Raw genomic sequence first — 27353 nt, 5'->3', positions numbered from 1 at the left:
GAAAGTCCTTTCCTGCTTGCTGGATGCCTTGCTCTTCTCTGCTTCTTGTGTCGGTTACTCACACTCCTGGAGCAGCCACCGGGTTAGTCCCCTAAGCTGCTGTGGGCGGGGTCTCCATCAGGGCACCGCGGAGCCCTGTGGGGAGTGGCAGGCACACCAGGTGCGCTCCTCTGTGATAGCAGCGCCCCTGCTGGGCAGCTGTGTGCCAGCAGCGGCCTTTGGGTCTGGCCCGGGCAGCTGTGCATTGGGCTGGGATTCCGGTCAGCTGCTGGGAGCACACCTGCTCCCTCTGGCTCCACTGCAGGTGCACGCGGGGCTCTTCTGCGTGGGCCTCTACCAGGCTTCTCTGGCTCCATTGCCGCTGGTGCGTGCGAGCCGCACCCGGGCTGTTCGGTCGCCGCCGCTGCGGGCTCGCACCAGCCTCTCCTGGTCCCCTCTGGCACCATTGGCGCTCGCGATCTGCTCCCTGTCCCTTCCGGTGCTGCCGCCCCCGGCATGTGCTGCCACTCTCCCACTACTGGGCTGGTGTGTCGGTGTCCTCGCCAGTTGGAGGAATGACTGGCAGGCTGCTTAGTGCCGTGAGGGGCTTCAGAGCTGCGCTGCCTCCCCAGGGTTTAGGGTGCCTAAGGTTCCCTGGGATTCCCAGCTGCTGGCTAAGTGTGCCGGGATGACTTTGTCCAGCTACGGAGTCCCTGTCTCTTCAAGACTTGGAGAAAGCACTTGCTTTTCTTTTTTCTCAGGGGCACTGGTTGTGGGGACCTGCCCACAGGTTTTGCTTTTCTGTTTCTCTAATATCCAGCACCCCCTGCACCTTGTGTCTGTGTTTCGGGTGTGGATTTCTAGAGCTGGTTGTTTAGCAGCCCTGGGCTTTCACTCCCTCCCCGTTCCAACTCCTTTCTTCCCGCCGGGTCCCGCCTGGCCGCAGCTTGTATCTTACCCCCTTCGTGTGATGTTGAGTTCTCACAGATGTAGATGTATCCTGGCTGTTGTACTGTATCCACTGGTGTCTCTTTTAGGAATAGTTGTATTTATTGTGTTTTCATAAATATATATGTTTTGGGGAGGAGATTTCCTCTGAACTACTCATGCTGCTATCTTCCGTGGATATCTTTTTAAAACTTGATTTTGCTGTCTAGAAAACAAACTATCCCTTCCAAAATGTTATTCTTTTCACATCTAAGCTATTAATAAAAATATGGTTGGGGCAAAGGTTGGTGATATGTCTCTAGAGCTTTCCAGCCATGCTTCCCTCATCCTATTAAAAAATCTTTTAAGTGGGGAGATACAACCAGATATGAATTTTTCCAAATCTGCTGTCATGCAGTTTACCTCTTTCAAGCTTGCACAATAAAATTAACTCTCATAACCAAAGCACGTTATGCCAGCAGTTTTCTCCTGAAATACCACTGTAGTTACTGTATCAAAATTAACACTACTGATAATACCTTATGTTTACAGAGAACTTTTACAGTTCATGGAGTCATCTACATATCTCCATTTTAAAATATTTTGTCTTTCTAGGGTTGAAAGGAGATGGGAGATATTGTTACCATATTTTCAAAAAGTTAAATCTGAAAGGTTAAGGGATGTACCTTTGTCCACAGAGCTAGTAAACAGCAGAATATTGATTCTTCAGTAAGTGAAGTGTATTTATTAGCACCTCAGACTTTTCAGACCTCAAAAAAAAAGAGGATTTCTGCAGTGTTTTTCCTTTGTTAATTTATTTAGTCTTACAGCCCCCCATTTCTCATAGGGTCTTGTATTAGTTTGCTAGGGCTATTATAATAGCACCACAAACTAGGTTGTTTAAACAACAAAAATTTATTGTCTCCCAGTTCTGGAGGCTGGAAGTCTGAGATCCAGGTCTCCACAGGACTGGTTCCTTCTGAGGGCCATGAGGGAAGGATCTGTCCCAGGCCTCTCTCCATGTCTTGGCAATGGTTGTCTTCTCCCTTTTTCTCTTCATATTATCTTCCCATTATGCATGGATTCTTGTAGCCACATGTCCCCTTTTTTTGAGGATATCAGTCATATTGAATGAGGGCCCACCCTACTGGCTTCATTTTACTTGATTTCCTCTGTAAAGATCTTATCTCCAATCCAGGCACATTCTGGAGTACTGGGTGTTTAGGACTTTGACATACGAATTTTGGGGAGACACAATTCAACCTGTAATAGGTCTTCAGGGCAGATTTCGTGCTTTTAAAAACATGACCCAAGGGGTCAGCTTGTGTACCCAGTAGTTTTGTGCAGTCCTGCATTTTCGTATCATTATCTATGAATCTGATGTTGTCTGTTGAGATAAACTTTTCCACTGTTGATATTGCCTTGCAGTTTTCAAAGCACAGAGTGAGTGCTTTTCTTAAATTCATTCTCAGCTGTCCACTTGCTGAATTTAGTCTCTAAAGAGGACGGTTGTGAGGCAGCTGCTGAAATTATTGTCTTGTTTAATGATTCCAGGACTCAAATGGGTCATTTGATCTTAGCTTTGAGATTTGTGGTGAATTGGACTCAGTGCTTGGCGATAATCACACACCCTTCTAAGCAGTTTCCTCGTTCCACCAATTGTTTAAAGCATCAAGGGATTCTGCATTTAGGAGACAAATAAGGTGGAGAGTAACAGTTTGATCCCAAAGGCATTCACAGACTATCAGGTGCATGTAAAGGTTGTTCCAGCACATTACTGACTGCTGGTGAGAACAAGGGCCCCATGTGACCTCAGGTCAGCTGGCTGGTGTCAGGTGCTATAAGCCTTAGATCTGTGTTTCCTCATTGCCTCCACCCCTGCTGTAGCTTTCCTTCTTGGTCATTTAGTTGTTCTACAGATTTCCAGGTTGAGCACTTTATATGGTACAGGTTCTGATGTTTTAAAAAAATAACATTTATTGTGAGCAGAGAATTTGTTTTTGTTCATATATTTGCTCATATACAAAAAGAACAGCTATGATACCCATGTAAGGTGTAAAGAATGAAGACATGATGAACTGTTGGTTACCTCTGAAGCCCCTAGATGTCCTTTCCACCCACTGCTTTCCCTTTCCACCCTGAGGGATCCATTGTCCTCAATTTTATATCTCTCATGTCCTTACTTTTCCTTATATTTTCACTTTAAAAATTTTGTTTCTGTGCAATATATTATTTGTTTTGTAGTTAACCATTTTTATTTTTAAATCATTGCAAAAATTATAAAAAGCTTCAGAAAATTTTGAGGCCTCATATTCTTTTCTGATTCTACATCCCATTGCAGTGCCTCTGTGTGGACTTTATCTAATGGATTGTGATATGTTACCTTATTTTGTCAGCTGGCCAGGCTACTTCACAATGGTCTGCAGAGGAGTTTACTCTGTCCTGTAGCCACAGATCTCTTGCCCAAATTTACCATCTTACGTTTGAAGCCTTCATCTTGCAGAGATTTTTTTTCATTAGTTGACAGTCATTACTCATCTGCTGTTGGCTTTAGTACTCCTGACATTCTCATTATTGCTCATCCTAAATAGCCCCAGTTGCCAGTAAGAGAGCACTTGGTGTTGTTTGCTTAACAGAAGGGACTCAACTTCCTCCTCTGGAAAACGAGGAGGTAAGAGGAGGTCCTGCCAGCTGGCACAATCTGTGATCTCATGAGCTCATGAAACTTGGCTTGGAGTCATTTCTGTCTGTGCTTGTCGGGCACCTCGGTGGTGGCCTGTGAAGAGGAAGGCTGTGGGCCCTCATAGGTGCTCACTTGATGGTGAATGAATAAATTAGTGAATGGCCATATAGGACCAGATGACCTCAGGATGAAAGAACCATTGCCCAATAAAGAAAATATCAGTGATATTTTGTAATTTTGCCACATTCATTTTCCAGATATTTTTTAGGGATTCCCTAAAAATAAACCTCAAGTCTGTACCATGGCCTACAAAGCTCCTGACTACCTCCTCTGTCCCAGTTCCTACCACTCCTTCTTCTAGTCCCTGTTCTGTATCCCCACCAGCATTCCTGATGTTTGTAAACATGCTAAGCATCTAATTCAATTCCATTTAAATATACCCCTTAGGGCCCTTGTACCGACTGTTCCCTCTGCCTGCACTGCTCTTCCTGATTATATAAGCGGTTCATTCGCAAGACTCAAGCATGATTTCTCAGAGGGACCATCACACCCCACATTTTATCTCATCCGTTTATCTTGCTTTATTTTTCATCACAGCACTCATTAACATATGCAATGTATCTTATAGTCATCTTCTGATGTACCATCCCAAGTTCCTGGAATAGTGCTTCTCACACAGGGGGCATTCAGTCAGTAGCTGTTGAGTGAATACACAAATAAGCGCAAGAAAAGAAAATTTGTTAAGTACTTGATTGTGAATAAAGGTTATCTCCAACCTGTTGCTCCAATGGTATTTAAAGTACACTCCTGTTTGTAACATATCTTGTAGCTTTTTGCTTTTGTGCCTCTGCTGCTATCACTATTTACCTCTTCCTTTCCGTTGCCTCTAACCCTGGATACTTACCAAGTACCAAATCCTACTCATCCTTGGAGTTCTGCCTTTTCTTTGAAACCTCCATCGACCACACCCACTGTCTTACCACCTGAACCACAGGGTCTGCTACCTTCCTTCCTGGTCTCATTCAGTATCTGCCTACCTGTCTTCACTCCCCAGCCATAGGCTCCATGACTAGAGATTATATTTTTGTATTTCCATTTTTTTCTTTACATTTTCATATTCATATAAAATGGAATGAATTTTACCTCTTTAGCTATAATAAAACATTTATTATTAACAATTTTGAACCTAAAAGGCTGTAAAGATGAAGGCAAAAACATTACCCCCAAATTCCAGTGTAAAGAGATAATAATCCTTGTCCACATTTAGACACATCTCCCCAGCACACATACTGTGTTCTTATAAAAATGTGATTGCACCATACAAGGTCTCTAGTAACCTTCATTTTAGAAAGCACCTTAAAACTGTATCAAGGATAATTTTCTATTCAGTAAATACTGATCTTAAGTGCCACTTTTAATTGCTGTAGTGTTTAGTCGTATTTAACCAATACCTTATTGACTGACTTTGAAATTATTAGCAATTTTCCACTATGGTGCATGTGTGATATTCTCTTTTGAAATAAATGAAGTGAGAGATTTAAAGAGTAGGTGGATTTGAAGGTATCATGGTGAAGGGCTGAAACATAAGTTGACTTGAGAAATGCTCTTCACATTTTTTTTTAACTAATATGCCCCTAAAAGAATTTTGAATCAGTTTATATGCTTTTGCACTTTAAAAAGTTGGCATATGTAATATTTATTGAATTTAAATACATATAAAGCCCATAATTTGTAGCAAAGTGTAAAATATATACATGTTAAAACTGAACTGTGACATTACTTTTATCTAATGGAATAAAAATATAGTGATTTGATATTTACCTTAATCTCTTTTTTAATGATTGTGAACTCACTCTTTAATGATCTGAAATCCTATGTAGTCCCTTTTTCTTCTTGAATTATTAATTCTGTTCTGCTTTCATTAGAGGTTGTGCTAATACAGTAGTTTTACATTTGAAAGTCTTGTATTGATCAACATTACAATAAAATTTCTGTGTATAAATTTAAATGTTTAAAGTTTCCTGGGACCATAAGGAAATTAAAAAATGTGTATTACACATTTTGAAAGGTGATTTGTTAAATGTAAAATAAAAAGACTTTTTTCCCCTCCAACTCGATAATATATCTATGGATTATCTATGGATGAGTGTTACTCGTTAGAATGAAATAGGGACAGCATCATTTTTTTTCATATTTTCATTTTTTATAGATGTAAATCCTGGGAAACATTTTCACATAAATCAAATAGAAGGGAATTGGGGAGTTTAATTATACCAGTATCAATTGTTGAGCTCTTTTTGAGTTATTTGATAAAAATTACACATTAATCTAGCACCAAAAAATATTTGCAATGATCTGTCAGTGGTTAAGCAGTTAGGTCTTCTGTAAGTTTATTGAAAGTAAAGATCACAGTTCTAGAGAAATATGTTAGGGGCTGGACACAGGCATTGGTAGGGGTACATTTGACCTTGGTGATTATGGTCATTCCATCTGCCATGCTGTGTGCTTTGCTGCACAGCTGTGTGGCTCTGCATGTGCAGCTCAGAGTTGGGTTCAGTTGGGTTGACCTTTTAACAGATGTTTATTGACTTAAAGACATAAGAAACATGAAATCCTAGAGGGTGGACTATAAGCTGTACAAGGAAAACGTTGAAAGATGACCACTAATGGACTGGGGAGAATGTAAAGGATGAAAGATGGGTTGGAGTAGTTGAAATGGCAAACGGGAAAGTGAGGAAATTGTGGTCAGATGTGTGATTCAGGAGTTTTGGAGGTGGAGTAGTTACGGGTCATGAACATGTCCAAGGTGTGGCCGTGACCTGAAGTCCGTGACCTTCATTTGTTCATGCACAAGTCACTGAGGATGAGTTCATGGAAGTAGGTGGCCATGTAGTCAAAGGGTTGTCCATGATGATACTTTAGGAAAAGCAGGGCTTGTAGTGGAGACAAAGAGTGTGGGGCAGGTATCAACAAATCTGAACCGAGAGCAAGTTTGGTAAAAGAAAGCAATAAAATGTGAGGGAAGTTCTCTTGAAAGCTGAAAGGGGCAGGTTTTGAAGGAGCTTTGTTTGCAGGAAGCTGCAGGGAAAATGGTTTGGAAATGGCCCTGGTGGGTAGTAAAGGTACCAAACTCATTGCCTGACCCTGATGAATATGAATACCTGCCATCTGAGAAGCATAAGGGAAGCCACGTCCTCAGGATGAAAGCCCCAGTTATTAGAAGGGGGAATCTCAGAAGGACACACTGAAGACAGCGGATTATTGCTTACGGAGGGGCAGTGACAAGAGGTCACAGTGAAGGTTTTTGGTAAGTGGAGAGTGGTGGGAACTCATTTGGGGACAGGAAGTACAGAGCTTTATGAAGATAATGGTACAGATTAGGATTCCTGGTGTGTATGTGATGAGCAGGCCAGTTCTGGTATGAGTGTCAACTGATGACAACAGAAAAGAGGGCTGATAGGTTTAATTTCTTCTAGCAGTCTCCTTGCCCAACCACAGTACTGACACCTGTTCTAAGTTGGTAGATATGTCTTGCTTGGTCAAAACAATTGAGGCTAACATGCTGTGGATATTCTGAATTATTATTTTAATACATTTTTACTTTTTATTGCTAGTATATCATTGGGATCATTTTTGCATCTGTGTTACTAAACAACAAATGGCACTGACTTGTAATTTTTGCTCTCTGCATATTTGTGTTCATATATGTGTGTGCACTGTGTCAGGTTTTGGTGTGGGGATTGAGCTAGATGTGGAAACAAAGAGGTGTTCATTCTTTTCCATGCCCTGTAGCTCTTTAGTTAGCATAGGTAAAGGCTATGTTCTTTGTGTGGTAGAAAGGGCTCTACTGTGAAATTCTCCAAACACGCACCGCCCAAGACAGCAGCTGCTAGCCACGTGCACATATTGAGCACCTGAAATGTGTCTGGTGTGACTGAGGAACTACATTTTTTAACTTTTGATTTCTTGTTTTTATTTTTAATATAATTTTCTGTTTAAGAGTTGATACTCATCTCAGTTTTGGAAAGCTTGTTTTTGAAACAGCCTGAGTATGTGGGTCCATTTTTTAGTAAATTAACTAAAGCCTAGATGTACAGATGAAGTATATCTGATAAAAATTTAGCAACCAGATCGAAATGAACTTTAAATGCAAAACAGACCCTGGGTTTTAAAGACTAAGTGCCAAAAGAGTAAAATTAATAACTTCTATGTTGATTTCATGTTAATGTGATAATCTTTTATCATGGCCACCTATGTTGTTAAATAGAGCACATTATTAAATTTACCTGATGCCTTTTACATTTTTAGTGTAGTATAAGAAAATTTAAAATTACAGATGTCACTTGCATTTATGACAGGCATTTTATTTCTATTAGACAGCATGAGCTTTCCTAAAGGATTAATAAAATGTCCTTTGTTTCTTCTAGGGTTACTAGATTCATTCAGTTTTCCTGTCTTTCCAGAATAAATTTTCATTATTTATATTTTCCTCAAAAATCATTTATTTCAAGTGTATTTTCAAATGTGTGAATGTTTTGCCTTACAAATATTTTATTTAATTACAGCTTTAATGGTAAATCAGCTCTGAGTTTGATAAATTCTGTTCTTTTGTGGGTCTTGATTACTTCTGTATCTGCTTTGATATTTGTGATTCAAATATATTTTTAGAATCATCAAATCACCTTTCCTTAGTAGGAATTACATTTTCATGTTGTCTTCTGATAAAAATCTCAACTTTCAAAAAAAAGGATATCTTCAATGAATTGAAAAGTAGTCGACATTTGTTTTATTTTATTTTTGGTCTCACAAACTATTTTTCTCACAATATATTGCCTTGATTCTAAATTAGATACATCTTATCTACCAGGTTTTTTTCAGTATTTCATGTTCTGTGAAACATTTATTCTCACATTTTAAAATGAAGCAGGATATTTCCAGCATGTATATTTCATTCTTTCTTGTTCTGGCTTCACAATCCATTTTTACAGAGAACGCAATCACGCTGTACTAAAAGAATCAACAGTAGATATAATGTATATAGCATTTAACCTCCCAGGGAGGTGCTAACTTTTTCACCGAAATTATCATATTTAGTCCTTACGATGGCCCTGTGATGTATGTACCGACAGTGTCCCCAGTTTGCAGACGGGCAAACCAGACCAGGAGAGATTAAGAGACCCACCCAGGGTTTCCCAGCTGTGGCCCACAGGCTCAAAGGCCCACGTAAGAGAGAACTCTGTTAGTGACTCATACACAGTGCTAGAAAAATATAACAGACATCTTTATCGCAGATGTCTGGAACCAGAACATCAACATAATTCATGCCAAGATTCAATTGTCAAGCAATCAATTTTACATGCAGTTATATTCAGTGTTAGTGAGTTGCCCCATGATATCCTACTGTACTCTGGACTTGGGTTTCCCATAACAGCCTAACAAAAATCTTGTAAGCATCTGCAGGGAGGTACACTTTCTATAAGCAATGGTTTCCTTTCATCGTTTTGTGGGGTGGGGAGGAATAGGTATCAGTCAGTCATTTTTAATACCCTCTATCTTCAAATTAGAATTTTTGAAGACATACTTGTCTCTAGAATGGCAGAAAAGGAGACATTTCCTGCAGATTACTTCTTTGAGGAAGTAAAGGCAAACTCCTGTCTTTTTGCCTCTAAACTCTGTCCCATTTGGTATCAAATACCTTTTAAGATTAACTCAACTACAGGTTAGTCCCTTTGAAAAAGATTTAGATATTCAATAACAACAAATGACTATGGTTCATTAATTTGTGATTTTTTTTCTCTCTTTCCTTTACAGATCGTGTTTTTAGAAGAAGCATCCCAACAAGAAAAGCTGGCCAAAGAATGGTGCTTCAAGCCATGTGAAGTAAGAGAGCTCAGCCAACAGTAAGTCACAGGCAGCCTCTTCCCTGCTGCTGGGTGCCTAGTCTCAAAGGATGAGAAACCTGCCTTGACAGACACAGAGGACTGCTTTTTTCTTTGAGGGGTGATATGGGAAGGAGAAGGTAAATAGAGAACAGAAAGTTGCTGGATGGAAACTTTGAGAACTAGAGGCTGCCATCATTCAGTTATTTCTTCAGCAAACATTTGCTGAGCTTACTATGTACAAAAACTAGGATCTGGAGGTGAAGATGATTTATAAAGTCTTTGTCCTTGCAGAGTTTGCAGCCCATGGGGAACACAGAGAGAAAGCAAGTGCACAGATACATAAGCGTGACAGTGGTAGGTCGTGACGACTTTTGTAAAAGAAATAAAGAGAGAGCATGATACATATAAACTGTCAGGAGGGAGAGGAGGGAGATTTGGGGTTAGATAAGACCCATCTCCAAAAGTGCATCTGAACTGCGATGTTGTGTTCCAACCACATTGAGTCGTTTTTAATATTTGCTCAAAATGTGTTTCCTTTAATTGGTTTACTCTTTTTATATCTGGTTGGTTTGTTTTATAGAAATGGGGATACTTTTTTTTATTGAGGTATCATCGATATACAATTTTATATTGGTTTCAAATATACAGCACAGTGGTTCAGCAGTTACCCATATTATTAAATCCTCACCCCCACGAGTGCAGTTACTATCTGTGAACATAGGAAGATGTTACAGAATCATCGACTATATTCTCCATGCTGTGCTACCATCCCTGTGACCAAGTTATATTATGACTGAGAATTTTTGTGCCCCTTCATCCCCTTTACCCTCCCTACCCACCTATCCCAACCCCTCCCCATGGTAACCATCAGTCACTTCTCAATGTCTAAAAGTCTACTGATATTTTGCTCATTTTATCTTGTTTTGTTTTTGTATTCCACAAGTAAGTGAAATCATATGATATTTGTCTTTGTCTGCCTGGCTTATTTCACTTGGCATTATACCCTCTAAGTCGATCCATGTTGTTGCAAATGGCGGGATTTCTTTTTTATGGTCGATCAATATTCCATTGTATATATATATACACCACATCTTCTTTATCCATTCATCTATTGACAGACACGTTGCTTCCATATCTTGGCTATTGTAAATAATGCAACAATAAACATAGGAGTGCATGTATCTTTTTAGATCAGGAATTTTGTTTTCTTTGGGTAAATTCCTAGAAGCAGAATTACTGGGTTGAATGGTATTTCTCTTTTTAGTTTTTTGAGGAACCTCCATATTGCTTTGCACAGTGGCTGCACCAATTTACATTCCCCCAACAGTGTAGGAGGGTTCAGAAATGGGAATACTCTTTTAAACTCAAAGATTTTATCTTACTTCAGGCCAAGTATGTTTCCAAAGTCAATGAAAGTTCCAAAGCTAATAAAAATCATCTTCATTCTAAAAAACATTTTTATAACTTGGGGACCCTGTAACTCTAGAGTAACAGAGTGACAACACTGAGCTAGGAATCAGGACACCTGGCTTGAATCCTCATGCTACAGCTTTGCAGCTGTTACCCGTAAAGCAAGCCACTGCCCTTCTTTGAGCTCATCTCCTAGGCTGTTAGCACAAGGATTGTCCTAGGGGACTGTGGATGCCTTGCCCACTGTAGCAGAGCTGTGAACTGGGTCACCCCAAAGGCTCTGGGGCAGAGAGGCTGACCACAGTCCAGAGAGATGGGGTTTTGTTCCACTTGCATCTGTACTCATATCTCCTGCCTTCTCCCCTCTCCCCACTGCCTCTCTATGCACTTGGCAATATGCTGGCTATGGGCCTGGAAATGAATCCAGTGAGCATGGAGAGAATTGCAGTTACTTCTGCCGGTACCATCTGCTTCCTCTGCTAGATTTTCTTAAGAATATATGTTGAGGAACAACTGATGTGCCTGCTTGCATGCTTTTTATGATGAGGGTGTCAGAAGAAGGCTGAGGAGTAGATGGGACAGAGGTTGGGCTGAGGTGAGAGGATGGTGGACTGTTTGGAGGGTGGGAGAGGGAAGAACCCATCTGTGGGTCTTCACATCCTTCTGTCCCTCATTATGAGTCTGCTTGGAGGTGAATCCATCAAACAAATGCAGATTCTAGGGAGCCTATAAAAACTACACACAACAAGTGGCAAGGTAAGAAAAAAATGTGAACTTCAATGGAAGACTGAAGTTTTTGAAGAAAAATCATATTTAGAATGCAAAGTAGTTCTTACATCAAACACACAGGATACATGCAGTTGAGTTTCTTTAAGTCACAATGAAAATTCCACAGAAGATGATGTCTCTGACAGTCTGTTTAACAGACTTAGTGTATCTACAGGTTTATCTCAGCGTGATGTGGATTTTTCTTTCTAATGAAAATTTCAAGTGGAGCACTGAGCAGTGTTTTGACAAGAGTGGATCAACTTGTGGCCATGGACCATGGAGAGGTTGGCAGTGCCAGGATTAGGGCGAGGCATTTACCTTGGGCACAAATTTCAGGGTGGGGTGGGCGGGAGGGCAAAAAGCTTAGTGATAAAGATAAATAATAGTTTAATGAGGTATTTCAAAAAGTCAAAATGAATGCAAAAAAATCCACAGTGAGCAAAATACCAAAATGTCAATAAAGATAGGACACTATCTGTGTTGATTGTTTTATATGTTTATGCTTCTGTGTGACACAATGGTCGTTTTCAGATGTCCCAGGGCCCCCAAGCCCATGGGGTCATTGCATCCCCTACAGGACATGTGGGTGAGGATTGACAATGGTGTGCCAACAGACTGGACAGCTCAGGCCTTTGCACACCATCATGTGTTTTGATTGTAGAACTTCCATTAACATTTGCCACTTGATTAAAGAAAGGGTGGCTGTTTTGATCAGTGTCGTAGAGGCTTGCATTGTTCTTTTTCCTCAGGTTCTGATGTAGCCTGTCTTGTACCACAGGGTGGGAATATGAAGACAATGGTTTTTATCTAGGGGAAGTCAAAATTTTCTAAGGGAATTAGGGTAGTGATTAAGTAAAATGAAAAGAAGGAAGCTGACAGGCCTGGCCCCCACACTGCAGGCCTGCTGGGTACTGCCTTCCTGCCATACCTGCGGGCAGCCACCTCTCTTCACTTCCAGAGTGAATGGACAGTCCGTCACGTAGAGGGTACTGGCCGGGTCCCGAGCCTGCAGCAAACTGCCTGGACTTGAATCTCGTTTCCGAAGCTGACTGACTAGTTGAATGATTACAGTTTTTTTCAAGCTACATCTATTTCCTGAGCTTCATTTATCTCTTATGTAGAATAATAATGCTGCTTCCTAAGTTTATTGTGAGCATTACATCATCACAACTAATATTTTTTTGAGTGCTTTCCGTGACCAAGGTGGTGATTTCACACATGTTGACTCAATTCTCACAACAGCCCTATGGTGTTAACTACTACCTCCACTTTACATAAGGGGAAACTGATCACAGAGAGGTAAAATAACATGTTGAATATGCTGTTGCTGGTTTAAGGTGGGCTCTGAATTCAAAATCAGGCAGTGTGAGTCAACATCTAATCTGAACCCCGACCACCTCCCACCGATGAGATGGTGCACATGGTGCCTAGGATGTGTGCACCTTCAGTGAACATCACCTGCTGTCCCCGTTATCACTGTCATCACCACCACCATACCTAGTTCTCATTTTTTAAAAATAAAGCACTTACAGATACCCACGGCTTTGTCTCCACGTAGGTGGTATTCATCTGTGTTGGCAGTGTAAGGGATTTGTTGTTATGTCAAGTTTTGAGTACAGTCTCCTTATGTGTATTAAATGTAATTAGTATTTCCTGAGGATGTTAGTGGTGCTGATGCAAACTTATCTTTTAACAAATATCTTTTTGGGTGTGATTAGATACTAACCAGACATCAGGGAACTGGATTAGTTCTTTAGAAAAGCTGTAAGTATCTGTTAGTATTGGGCTGCCTCAGTCATGTGGGTAGTACCTCTGAAAACAGTTAGAAACATCTTTCCAGGAATTTCTGTTATAAGAATTAATGGAAAAATGAAAACCAATCGACGGCTCCGGGTAACGGTAGTGGTCGGTAGCATCTGGATAATGGCTGTAGCACTGCACCTGTTGCTTCACTCAACCACGCGCACCCCTCGCCCACTGACACTCCCTAGGCTGCCTCAGTTTGCTCTTGCTGTTCGTCTGAGAACTCAGCTCCTACCTCACATGGGAAGGGATGAGATCTCTTGCAGTCAGCCCAGGTCATCATGACTATCAGATCTAAAATCACGGGCACTCTGTTTCCAGTCCTGTCATCCTCGGGGATTTGCATGTCACTCCTCAGCACAGCTCTGGAAGTTTTGAAGACCTCCTCCCTCATCTTTGCTCGGTCCTGCCACCCCCAATGGTGAGAACCAAGTCAGAGGATGAAATCGCCGCTTCCTCCCTCCGTTGGGCAGTGGCGGCTTTGCTTCTGCTCAGTGTGGTCCTTTTTCCTCTGTCTGTCATTTTGGGTAACCTCACATCAGCCATTCCAACTTAGGATCTGCGTTTTTCCTAGCAAAGTTTCACTCACTTTTATTTCCTGACCTCCACATAATAGGAGAATTTACAGTCATCTGATTTTATCAAGTTCTACACCTATGTGGGATGAGCAATTAAATCACTGGTGAGAAAAAACATGATTTAAGGACAACGAGAATGACTAACGATGTTGATGGATTCTTTTCCTCTCATTTTCATTTCCAGCGAATTCTTCATGCCTGGGCTGATTGATACACACATCCATGCCCCTCAGTATTATTTTGCTGGGAGTAATGTAGACCTGCCACTTATGGAGTGGCTGACCAAGTACACATTTCCGGTGGAATACAGATTCCAGAGCATGGACTTTGCCGAGGAGGTGTACACCAGAGTTGTTGTAAGTATCCTGCTTGGGAATAGTGCTATATTCTGTTGCGTCACCTGCAGAAACACACATTTCTTGGGGGCAGATTTTAATTATAAAACACAGTTAAAGGCTAGAATGGACTGTAGAGACGTCTTTAGTTTTTTCACAGTCCACGGAGTTTGTGAGCACCTCACCTCCTCATGGAGAGAGAATCTGAATCCAAATCCCCAGATCCCCAATCTGGTGGGCTCTCATTACTCTCCATCTTTTACTTCATGTGTTTTCCTTTACTCAATTTCAGTTGAATGCATATGTGTGTTGCCTTACTCCTGCCAATCCACCGTGCTGTTCTGGGACTATATGGGATAGCTGTGTAACCTTTGGAAAGTCCTGTGACTCATTTTCCCCATTTATAAAAAAATAGAGATAATGACAGTATCTTCTTTATAGGATTGTTATGATAATTAAGCAAGTTAATATTTGTAAGGTTTTGAGAATAGTACCTGACACATGGTAAGCACACTCTGTGTTGGCTTTAAAAAAATATCCAAGGAAATTTAAAATTAAAATTTCAAATTACAATTAGAAAAGATATCACATTATGTTGGTTGCTTGCAAGGAGGGAAAATAGGATGACCCCTTATTGCAGGGCTTGTGGGAGTGTGACTAGCCTTAGCACCACTAGAGGGAGCTATGGAGCTAGTTCAGTCCTAGAACAGTGGCTGGAGTGTGTGCCAACTATATTTTGAGCGCTCTGAAAATGTCCTTCCTTCTTGTCTCTCAAGAAAATCGGTTCCATTCTTTCTACTCCAACTCTATGCTCAATACACTCAGCAACCAGAAAAGCTTCTGCTTGGGAATACCTTCTGCAAATACCTTCTTATCTAACCCCTACCTCTTGCTGTTCAGCACAATTAGTCTGAACATTTCTGTATTTTTGTTGGACCCATTGATGGTTTTTCTGTTAGCATAATGGCTAGGTGATGGTGACAATATCATAAGCCTTGTACAGTGACCTAGCCATCCTGCCAGTTTCCCTGGTCTTGCATCACTTAAGCCTTGAAGAGTAAGAGCAAGTGCTGTCTGTCATTTATGCACTTGTCTCGCTTAGTTATAAATTCAGTGTCATTGTGGATCATATGTATTTAACATGCATCCACATAACACCAGGAAAGCTGAGATGGACTAAAGCTGTGCATGAGGTTGCTGGTGCGTTGTGTTAATGAATTGTGTTAACACACCAAATCCTTTTATTCTCAAAATGTATTTATACCTCACATTGTTCTAAAAAGCGTTTGAGATATCTTAAAATTGCATAGTACACAACAGAAGAAAATGAGTCATGAAATCACACAGAGGAAAAAGGCGGGGAGGAGGAAATATAAAACCAAGAGGTAAATGTATGCCATGGAGCAGGGGGGCATGCATCTGTTAGAGTCTGTCACAAATTTGGCTTTAAGTTTGTAGCAGCTTACCCAGAGAGGGCAATCAATTATGTAATTTATACTGTGTGTATAAAAAAGTGTTTGTTAAGATAAAGCATGTCTATTCCTCATGCTGATTTTCTTTTTTTTTAAGTTTTATTTTGGTATCATTAATGTACAATTACGTGAGCAACATTATGGTTACTCGACTCCCCCCATTTTCAAGTCCCCACCACATGCCCCATTACAGTCACTGTCCATCAGCGTAGTAACATGCTATAGAATCACTACTTGTCTTCTCTGTGCTATACTGCCTTCCCTGTGTGCCCCCCTCCCCATATTATGTGTGCTAATCGTAATGCCCCTTTTTCCCCCTTATCCACCCCTTCCCACCCATCCTCCCCAGTCCCTTTCCCTTTGGTAACTGTTAGTCCATTCTTGGGTTCTGTGAGTCTGCTGCTGTTTTGTTCCTTCAGTTTTTCTTTGTTCTTATACTCCACATATGAGTGAAATCATTTGATACTTGTCTTTCTCCACCTGGCTTATTTCACTGTGCATAATACCCTCTTGCTCCATCCATGTTGTTGCAAATGGTGGGATTTGTTTTCTTCTTTTAGCTGAATAATATTCCATTGTGTATATGTACCACATCTTCTTTATCCATTCATCTACTGATGAACACTTAGGTTGCTTCCATTTATTGGCTATTGTAAATAGTGCTGCAAAAAACATAGGGCTACATATGTCTTTTTGAAACTGGGCTCCTGAATTCTTAGGGTAAATTCCTGGGAGTGGAATTCCTGGGTCAAATGGCATTTCTATTTTGAACTTTTTGAGGAACCTCCATACTGCTTTCCACAATGGTTGAACTAATTTACATTCCCACCAGCAGTGTAGGAGGGTTCCCCTTCCTCCACATTCTCACCAGCATTTGTTGTTGTTTGTCTTTTGGATGGTGGCCATCCTAACTGGTGTGAGGTGATATCTCATTGTGGTTTTAATCTCATGCTGATTTTCTTAAAAATTAATTCCAATAACCCTTAACATGGACACATGTAATGTTGTCAATATATTGTTGAGGTGCTATAGTATAAAAAAGTCCAGATGTACCAGTGTTTTGTTTAAAGAGTTAGAATATCTAGAACGCTCTATCCCTCAGGCAGTATTCCATAAATATTATTTCTTACTTCAGAGATTTGTTGAAGTATGATGGCAATAAGTACAAAATAGATTTTATTCTTGACAAATATTCATGTATATCCTATGTTTCTGATTATTTTAGTTGGATCTAAACAGTTGTTAACTAGAACTAACCCTAGGCTGGAAGCTGCCTATTTAAATTGTACTGGAATGAGCTAAAAATGCTAGTAAGTTCAGGAATCTATATATTATATAGATCATAGTCAAGGATTTAGAGAGTGGGATCCTTGGTAAATGTGCCAAGACAGACTAGTTGTAAATATTCTGGATGATGGAATGAATATGCTTACCCTATGGTGTTGTCAGAGACGCAGCAGATAAATCCTCCTAGTTCCAAGGTATTAGAGCACACCGTGAAAACAATGGGAGTCAAGCACTCTTTCCCCTTCTTTCTGCTCACTGGAAATTATCTAATTTCTTAAGAGGTGTTGTGATTGGCCTTGAAGTGCATGGTCATCCTAAGTCTGGAGTCTATTTTGGGCTCTAAAAGCTTGGTCTCAAAATCCTTCTTGCCAAGAGTTGAAGATTGAGGAAAGGTTGGGAAACACAGCCAACAGTCTGATGTTACTCCTGATAAATTTCTTTATACATGGGAAAAATACAGATGTCGTTAATGGAAGAGCCCTCTTGAAAGTGTATGAGAAACTGGAGTGGAAGAGGTCCTGAGAAGTCCAAACACAGACCATATGGAGGAGGAAAGTAGCTGTGTTTCAGATGGCCTGTCTAGTAAGATTTCTAAGCAAAACTCCTTTCTTATCCTTTTTTCAGTTGTATGAGTCACATACCTGTGGCTGGTTTGTTAAATGGGCTGAATTCAGTAGGAACAAATGGAGAGTAGCTTTGGGGGTTCTTTCTTCCTCCCCTGCCCCTCCCTACCCCCCATCCTGTCCCTTAACTATAATTTGGGGAGATCTTGAAATTTCTAGTCTCTTTAGTTTAGCCCTGTCCATTTTGAAACGGTGGTTTCTCAGAAGGATTCGCTGCTGGTGTCTGTATGGTATGTCCATTACCCTCATTACTAAATAGCCAAAATTTTCCACTTTGATTTCATCTTCAAGCCAAGATTTAAACGGGTGTTTAAATTTTTGAGAATTTAGAAAATGTTAGATTATGCTTCTGTTTTAATTTCAAGTTTCCTTTTGTTCTGGTTATTGAATGCAACTTGGGTGATTATTTTTCTTGGGAATTGGTTTACTGTTATTTTATGCCCTATAAAAAGGTCAATTTTTATGATTGTTCTGCACATTTTTTAAAAAGATTGTGTTCTCTGTCTATATGATATTTTAAGTCTCTGTTAGATTAAGTTGTTAAGTGTTAAACAAGTCAATCATTCTCCTCCATATTCTTCCATATAAGAAAAGAAGTTGATATACTTTTTCCTCCTTTATCTGTATGTACCCCTCACCATGTCCTTTGCTATATCATCTATATAATTTTCAGCAGATTTCAGTTACAGTTTATTTTTTTCACCATCTACCCTTAATTTAAAATATTTTAACTTTCCAATGTAAATTAAATTAAATTAAATTCCACTTTGTTATTTCCAACATCTGTGCTTAATTTAACAGTGTGCTTTATTTTTTTCTTTTGCTACTTGGATTCTTTGCCTTACTTTTGGATTCATTTTTCATTTTCTTGGAATATGACCTCTGATAGTCCTTTCTAATAAGGTGGCTGATAAACCACTCCAAATCTTTGAATCACTAAAAATGTTTTTATTTTGTTCTGACTCTCAAACGATGTGCTTCAGCTGTAGAGGGAATTCTGTGTGACATGATTTGCCCACTAGCAGCCAATGTGCTGTTATCAATCAGATTCTTATTGCTTTCAATTTACTCATCTTCAAGATTTTTCTCATCAGTCTTGATGTTCTGAAGTTTTACTTACAGGTCTTTTTTTCAGTTCATTCTCTTTAATATGTAGTTCTTTCAATATGAAAACTCCTGTCTTCCTCCCATTCTCAGATGTTTTAAAAAATGGTGAAACTTGTGTATATACTTTTGTGTCTCTATTGTATACATTCATAATACTGTGGCCTGATTTTAAAAGTTATTAACTAACTTTTACTGTTAAAATAGCCTATTTCTCTTTCAAAGGTACAAAGTCCTGTCCTATTCATCTAAGAATGCTAATTTTAATTCATGTTGTATCTCTTGTTCTTAGTAATTTTGCTTCTGCTGGTGTTCATTTAAGAAATATTCATGGAGCGCACACTAGGATCCAGATACTCTTCTAGTTGCTGGAGACTGAATTTGATGCCTCTGTCATGTCATTAGCTTCTCTTCAGGATTTGTGATTCTGATAAAAAACTCATCCTTGTTTGAAAGGCTCTAAATATCCTCTCCTGGCAGCCAGACATATTTTATTTCATGTGCAATTAGAAAAGATTAACATAAAAATCAAAATTTCCAGGTTCTTTCAACCTTTGAGACTGTCATCATTGGGCTCTCTTTGCTTTTTTTTCAACAATTAGCTAAAGCTGAGTAAAGGCTGCTAAGAAAGGGCATGCTCTTCCCTATTATCTTTCTTTTTAAAAATTTTTTATTAAGGTATGATGCACTCTTATGAAGGTTTCACATGAAAAAACAATGTGGTTACTACATTTACCCATATTATCAAGTCCCCACCCATACCCCAATGCAGTCATTGTCCATCAGTGCAGCAAGATGCCAGAGATCCACTATGTGCCTTCTCTGTGCTACACTGTTCTCCCCATGATCCCCTACACCATGTGTACTAAACATAACAGCCTTCAATCCCCTTCTCCCTCCCTCCCCACCTGCCCTCCCACACCCCTCCCCTTTGGTAACCACTAGTTCCTTCTTGGAGTCTCTGAGTCTGCTGCTGTTTTGTTCCTTCAGTTTTGCTTCATTGTTATACTCCACAAATGAGGGAAATCATTTGGTATTTGTCTTTCTCTGCCTGGCTTATTTCACTGAGCATAATGTCCTCCAGCTCCATCCATGTTGTTGTAAATGGTAAGATTTGTTTCTTTCTTATGGCCGAATAGTATTCCATTGTGTATATGTACCACTTCTTCTTTATCCATTCATCTACTGATGGACACTTAGGTTGCTTCTGTATCTTGGCTATTGTAAAAAGTGCTGCGATAAACATAGGGGTGCATATGTCTTTTCGAATCTGAGAAGTTGTATTCTTTGGGTAAATTCCAAGGAGTGGGATTCCCGGGTCAAATGGTATTTCTATTTTTAATTTTTTGAGGAACCTCCATATTGTTTCGACAATGGTTGAACTAGCTTACATTCCTACCAGCGGTGTAGGAGGGTTCCCCTTTCTCCACATCCTCACCAGCATTTGTTGTTCTTAGTCTTTTTGATGCTGGCCATCCTTACTGGTGTGAGGTGATATCTCATTGTGGTTTTAATTTGCATTTCCCTGATGATTAGTGATGTGGAGCATCTTCTCATGTGTCTGTTGGCCATCTGAGTTTCTTCTTTGGAGAACTGTCTCTTCATATCCTCTGCCCATTTGTTAATCGGGTTATTTGCTTTTTGGGTGTTAAGATGTGTAAGTTCTTTATATATTTTGGATGTTAACCCCTTGTTGGATATTCCATTTACAAATAGATTCTCCCATACTGTAGGATGCCTTTTTGTTCTGTTGATGGTGTCCTTTGCTGTACAGAAACTTTTTAGTTTGATGTAGCCCCATGAGTTAATTTTTGCTTTTGTTTCCCTTGCTCGAGGAGATGCATTCAGGAAGAAGCTGCTCATATTTATATTCAGGAGATGTTTGCCTATGTTGTCTTCTAAGAGTTTTATGGTTTCATCACTTACATTCAAGTCTTTAATCCATTTCGAGTTTACTTTTGTGTATGGGGTTAAATAATAACCCAGTTTCATTCTCTTGCATGTAGCTGTCCACTTTTGCCAACACCAGCTGTTGAAGAGGCTGTCATTTCCCCATTGTATGTCCATGGCTCCTTTATCATATATTAATTGACCATATCAGGTTGGGTTTATATCAGGGCTCTCTATAGTCTGTTCCATTGGTCTATGGGTCTGTTCTTGTGCCAGTACCAAATTGTCTTGATTACTGTGGCTTTGTAGTAGAGCTTGAAGTTGGGGAGCATAATCCTCCCAGCTTTATTCTTCCTTCTCAGAATTGCTTTGGCTATTTGAGATCTTTTGTGGTTCCATATGAATTTTAGAATGATTTTCTCTAGTTCATTGAAGAATGATGTTGGTATTTTGATTAGGAACTGAATCTATAGATTGCTTTAGGCAGGATGGCCATTTTGACAATATTAATTCTTCCAACCCATGATCACGGGATGAGTTTCCATTTATTGGTATCTTCTTTCATTTCTCTTAAGAGTTTCTTGTCGTTTTCAGGGTATAGGTCTTTCACTTCCTTGGATAAGTTTATTCCTAGGTATTTTATTCTTCCCTATTATCTTAAGTCCAAAGTATTTTTTTCCCTGTGAGAGTCTCTTTTAATTTATCCTGCAATCCTTCTATTGACTTCCAAATTTCATTTATGAAATTTTTACTTTTGGAAAGCTCTTATCCTTTGATTTTCACAGTATTCTATTCTTGTTTTATGGATGTAACATCTTCTTTCATTTCTTTGAGAATATTAATTATAGTTTTATTTTTAAATCAAGCTGCTAACCTTATAGATTGTGGGTTTTCTACAAGATTTTCTCAAATTCTTTCTTCCTCCCCCACACTTTTTTGTGCAGTAGCTTTTCTGCAGTGTCTGTTGAATCTTGAACCCACCTCTGTATTTCAGTGTGATGCTTTAAGATGCTGATGGTAAGTGTGGATGGAGGTGTCACTTGTTGACTAGTGAACTTCATTATAGGATGAACAGTAAAGGCAGTAAAAAGCACTTTCAGTGTGGTCCCCAAATGTCCCCCCACATTGTGAGGATATCTTTCTTTAGAAGATGAGTTTTTTAGAACTCATCTTTTCTAGGAAAGAGTTCTTCAGTCCTGCCAGGAGTGGTGGGAGTTGCAGATGTGCCATGTTGGGGAAAATGATCAAGGGTCCCAGAGCCAGATTATCCACTTAAACCTCTTCTTTTCAGCCTCTGCCTCACTTTGTCCTTTTAGGTTTATACTCTCTAAATATGACTCAGTTTCTACAAAGAGTAAATCTCTCCTGCAAAGATTAGGTTAGGGTTGTTGGCTGGTTTCAAGAGAGAGAAGTCCTGCCAGGGTTTAATCATATGTAATTAGACTTGCAGCCAATTCCCTATTAATAACTGTAAACATTTCCCTCTCTTAACAAGTTGCCCCCAAGGTTCTCATCCATGTTTTTATCTTTTAAGAAGATGTTGAAATGTTTCGTTTGCTCATGTCTCATCTTATGTTCTTCCTGCAAGTTAATAAATTTTATACTCCTTTACTGTTATTTTAGTGGAAATGTGCTCAGGAAGGGAACTAAATGCATGTGACCTATTTGCCAAATTGAACTAGAAATCTGGCTAAATAATTTTACTCTGTAATAGAAAAACCTTATTTATTCACTCCTAGGTGCAATAAAGTTTGGATATCCTTAAATAATCCTAAGAAATAAGGAATTAACTAGTATCACATTTTATGAATTCTCTAACATAGAACTGTATGAATCTAGGAAATCAAAAGTATCAACTTCTCCAGCACTCATTTTTGGAATATAAATACTTTTCCCATTTACCTTAACTGTATTTCATATCAAGATGGAATACTTTTTTTTTTTAATTGAAGTATCATTGATATACAATCTTATATTGGTTTCAAGTATAGAACACAGTGGTTCAGAAGTTACCGGTATTATTAAATCCTCACCCCCACTAGTGCAGTTACTATCTGTCAACATAGGAAAATGTTACAGAATCATTGGCTGTATTCTCCATGCTGTACTTCCATCACTATGACCAACTTACATTATGACTGAGAATTTTTGTGCTCCTTTATCTCTGTTATTTTATGACATAACAAAAGGTCAATTTTTATGATCAGTCTGCACATTTCTTAAAAAGATTGTGTTCTCTGTCTATATGATTTTTAAGTTTCTATTAGATTAAGTTGTTAAGTGTTAAAAAAGTCTTCTATCATTTTTGTCCATATTCTCCCATATACCCACACTCCCTCCCTACCCACTCCAATCCCTCCCCTATGGTAACCACCAGTCACTTCTCAGCATCTGTGAGTCTATTACTATTTTGTTCATTTTGTTTTGTCTTGCTTTTTATTACACAAGTAAGTGAAATCATATGGTATTTGTCTTTCTTCACCTGGTTTATTTCACTTAGCATAATACCGTTAGGTCCCTCCATGTTGTCGCAAATGGCAGAATTTCATTTTTTATGGCTGAATAATATTCCATTGTGTATATATGCCACATCTTCTTTATCCATTCATCTACTGATGGAATTTTGTTTGCTTCCCTAACTTGGCTATTGTAAATATTGCAGTGATAAAAATAGGAGTGTGTATATCTTTTCAAATCAGGGATTTTGTTTTCTTTGGGTAAATTCCTAGAAGTGGAATTACTGGATCACATGGTATTCCTCTTTTTGTTCTTTTAAGGAACCTCTATACTGCTTTCCATGATGGCTGCACCAATTGACATTCCCAACAGCGCACTAGGGTTCCCTTTTCTCTCCATGCTCGCCAACACTTGTTATTTCTTGTCTTTTGGTTAGTGGCCATTCTGACTCATGTGAAGCCATATCTCATTGTGATTTTGATTTGCATTTCCCTGATGATTAGCAATGTGGAGCATCTTTTCATGTGTCTGTTGACCACCTGTGTTTCTTCTTTGGAGAAATGTCTGTTCAGGCCCTCCACCCATTTTTAGTTGGGTTATTTCATATTTTTCTGGTGTTGAGGTATATGAGCTCTTTATATATTTTGGATGTTAACCCCTTATCAGATAAATCATGTATGAATATATTCTCCCATAGTATCAGTTGCCAAGATGGCATACTTTTAAATAAAAAATTTTTTAAATTATAAACTACAATTGTTTTCATCTTTACATTCCATGTGACTTCTGAGCACACATGATTCATGGCTTCTGTGATTTATTTTTAGAGGAGAACACTAAAGAATGGGACAACCACAGCTTGTTACTTTGGAACAATTCACACTAACTCATCTTTGCTCCTTGCAGAAATTACAGGTGAGGAGATGAAAGCCTGATTTATGAGCATCTCAAGCAAAGACAGCCAGACCATGCCTGGCAATGACTTATCCTTGTGGGCAGCCCTGCCTTTTCATTGCTAGAATTTGGACAATGCATTTCTTGCAACTAATTAGGTGTTTGGCCCAAGAATGTTCTTAATTGTTTCAGTAATTTGATTATTTACTTGTGATTTTTGGTTCCAGAGTGATGTGTATGGGTCTGACTTCTATGTATAAATTTAGGGCTTTTGGGAGCAGGTTTATTAATTCTAGCTATGGCAACAGTTTATTATATTCTAATCCATAGGCATGTCTTGTCTATTGTCTAGACTCAGGGCCCTGTGCTAGATGCTGGAAGCATAATGAACAGAAAATAGTCTCTGTCCTTGAGGAGCCAGACAGGATTAACTGAGTAATAACTATACACTTGGTGAATTACTTTAGTAACAGCTGCTGTCCTGTTCCCAGATGCCTGGCTTTGCACTGGCAGAGCACTCGTGTGGGTTATGCCAGCTCAGTTGCAGACAGCCTTCAGAATTAGTTATGAATGTCCTTCTGTTATGATGGGTAAACTGATGCTCAGAGTATGTAACATGCCCAGGCTGGTAAGCAGAGCTCAGACTGGGTTTAGAGCAGAGATCCCATAACTCGTACATAGCACAGTGCCAAGCATGCAGCAGGTGCTCAGTAAATGCCATTGGCTGGTGTGCTGATGACACTGCTTGCTGACGGTGGTTCATGCCAGTGGCCTGAAGGCGATGCTGAAAACAAACACCGCTGTTTTGGGAGAGGCAGAGAGAATCCAGACCTGAGCCGTCGAGGAAGAGTTTTTGGAAGGGGCCTTAAATTGGGCTCTAAAGGGAGATGTAATGGAGAGACAGGACACTGTCTTCCAGGCAAGGGAAAGGACATAGATAAAGGTGTGGAGACAAGAACATTCACAGTGGGTACAAGGGACAGAGCTGCTGACCTGGAGGAGAGAACTCATTGCATGGTGGGCGGGGGAGAAGAGGGCAGAAGCTGGGGTGGTTCAGACTGTGGAGAAGTTTGAATATGCATCAAAGACTCAGAGAAGGTTTTGAGCCAGATGGAGTATGTGACGAAGGTGATGTTTTAAGGAAGAGTAATCTAATGGCCGAGTATTACAATGAATTATAGGGGCCAGGGAAGACTTTGGAAAGACTCTTATGATGTGGTGGAGACCCTGTAAAACAATATAAACATTGCCCCACGTAGTTTTAATGTTCTAGCTAAAATAGAATTCCCTGGCACCTCTGATGAGGACTGGGTTATTTAGTGATGAGAAGTGCTAATAGGACTAGGTAAAATTCCCCACAAATAATAATACTGGCATTGCTGTGGTTAAGAATAGCAGCAGTATGTTTCCTAAACCCTCTATGCCGGACACATCATGTACACTGTTGGGTGTGTTCCTCATAACCCTGCACATGGCAGAGGACACTGGGCACGTATAGGTTTAGACCATAAACAAATAATACTGTCTTGGGTGTAATCAGAGAAATAAGGAGTCAATGCAAGTAACTTTACAGAATTTACTGGGGCTTTGTTGTTTATGTTCTTAAATGCTATGACGATCTCTTACATTCTCACTTACATTTTTATAGTGGGTTAATTTAAAAATGTTTTTTAAGGTCTCAGAAAGGTACGATTTGGGAAATAAATCTGAGTTCAGATTGTTTTTGTGTGTGGCACACAGATAAATTTGGGCAGCGGGCATTTGTGGGCAAAGTCTGCATGGATTTGAATGACACTGTTCCAAAGTACAAGGAAACCACTGAAGACTCAATCAAGGAAACCGAGAGGTATGTTCATCTCAGCTCGTCTTGTGGGCAGTCCTTCTGCTGCACTGATGCAGTCAGAGAGGGAGGGAGGCTCTCTGGGCCAGGCTTGATGGGCTCTGTGAACTTGCCCAACTTTATGAAATTGGTCTGGTCCTAAAGCAAATGTTGCATATCAGTACTATTTTTGTATACCAAATTATATTGTAAAGCCTCTGGGAACTTGCAGGAGACCTAGGGTGAATACCTTCATAAAATGAAGGATTCTTTTTAAAAGTTAATGAGTTATCTATTCCCTCTCCTTCATTCTATACGTGGAGGATTCTCCTGTAGGTTGGACTTGCTTTAAGTGTGCATGGCTTGTTCATTAAAGTGCTTCTGATTGTGGGGCATCCTCTTCCCTGAGATCATGAGTTTTTGCTGTTCTTTTAATATTACATTGTGATATTCTACTGATCCTATAATTACTTTTTCTACATTTCTTTAATGGCTTTTCCATGATGCCTTGTGTCTTTGACAAGGAATTGTATGACACTCAGTGACCAGAAGATATAGAAGAAAATTCTTTGAATTTAAATTTTCCCCAAGAACAAACCTATCATGATGCAAATTAAAAGTCCACCTTTTCTCCACTCCCCAGCCCAACTTCATCTTAAGTTTGTCCTCTGAAGAGGGTGGCTGAGGGGCCATTCTGCTACAGGCCCGCGGAAAGAAGGAAGCATGCACTTTCCCATTAGCACTGGCCCATGTTCAGCTTTTCAATGAATTTGTGTTTGTGGTCATGGTAAACCTTAATCCACATTGCATTCTGAAACAAAGGAATATCAAAAGGCAGGAAGCTATAGCTTAATATATATTTCCAGTGAGTGCAGAAACAGCCATTTCATAAGCCTTACAACATACCACCATCCTGCAGATATAAGTGGTAAGGTTGCCATTTCATAACCACCCCTGCCCATTCCTTCTGCATTACTCCAATATCTATGCCCAGTAGCACTCTGCCTTTGGAGATAAATGACACTGTGTGAGCAAGTAGCTTCCACCTCAGGGAAATTAGAAGAAGAGAGCCCCATGGCTTCTAAATGCCTCCAGGTAAATAGGACTACAGACTCTAATGTCCATGGAAGTTAATATATTGCAAAATTCTCCCAGACAGAACTTAAGCTGGTAGAATGGCTTTAGGGCTGTGGGAATACTCATGAACAGCCTGGCTGATGTTAGGTGATAACATTGTGTTTCCCTGTGATTTTGCACCTCAGTTCTCTGGCTGCAAATGAGAAAGCAGAGAGTAATTACTGCTTGTTAATCTTTAATTAGTGGTGTGAAACATGTATAGTGCTAGAAATGTTTGCCTGGAAGTTGGGACATGTAAGGATCCTTCTGGAAAATTTATTTAAAAACATCTAAATCTGGTAACTTGCCATTTGTTGCTTTATTTC

General features: G+C 39.6%; 1 protein-coding gene across 1 annotated transcript in view; it reads left to right on the top strand.

Annotated features, from left to right (window-relative positions):
• GDA (guanine deaminase) overlaps positions 1–27353 on the top strand; it is an 80255-nt gene that overhangs the window by 26957 nt on the left and 25945 nt on the right. Inside the window, exons 2-5 of the mRNA XM_036893455.2 lie at positions 9401–9489; positions 14215–14386; positions 24026–24113; positions 25833–25938. Coding sequence (XP_036749350.1) covers positions 9401–9489; positions 14215–14386; positions 24026–24113; positions 25833–25938 — 455 coding nt within the window. The remainder of the gene's footprint in view (positions 1–9400; positions 9490–14214; positions 14387–24025; positions 24114–25832; positions 25939–27353) is intronic.

This window comes from Manis pentadactyla, chromosome 3, assembly GCF_030020395.1.
Source record: "Manis pentadactyla isolate mManPen7 chromosome 3, mManPen7.hap1, whole genome shotgun sequence".
Lineage (NCBI taxonomy): Eukaryota > Metazoa > Chordata > Mammalia > Pholidota > Manidae > Manis > Manis pentadactyla.
Note: the sequence above shows the minus strand (reverse complement) of the source record. Positions and strands in the feature narration are given on the sequence as shown.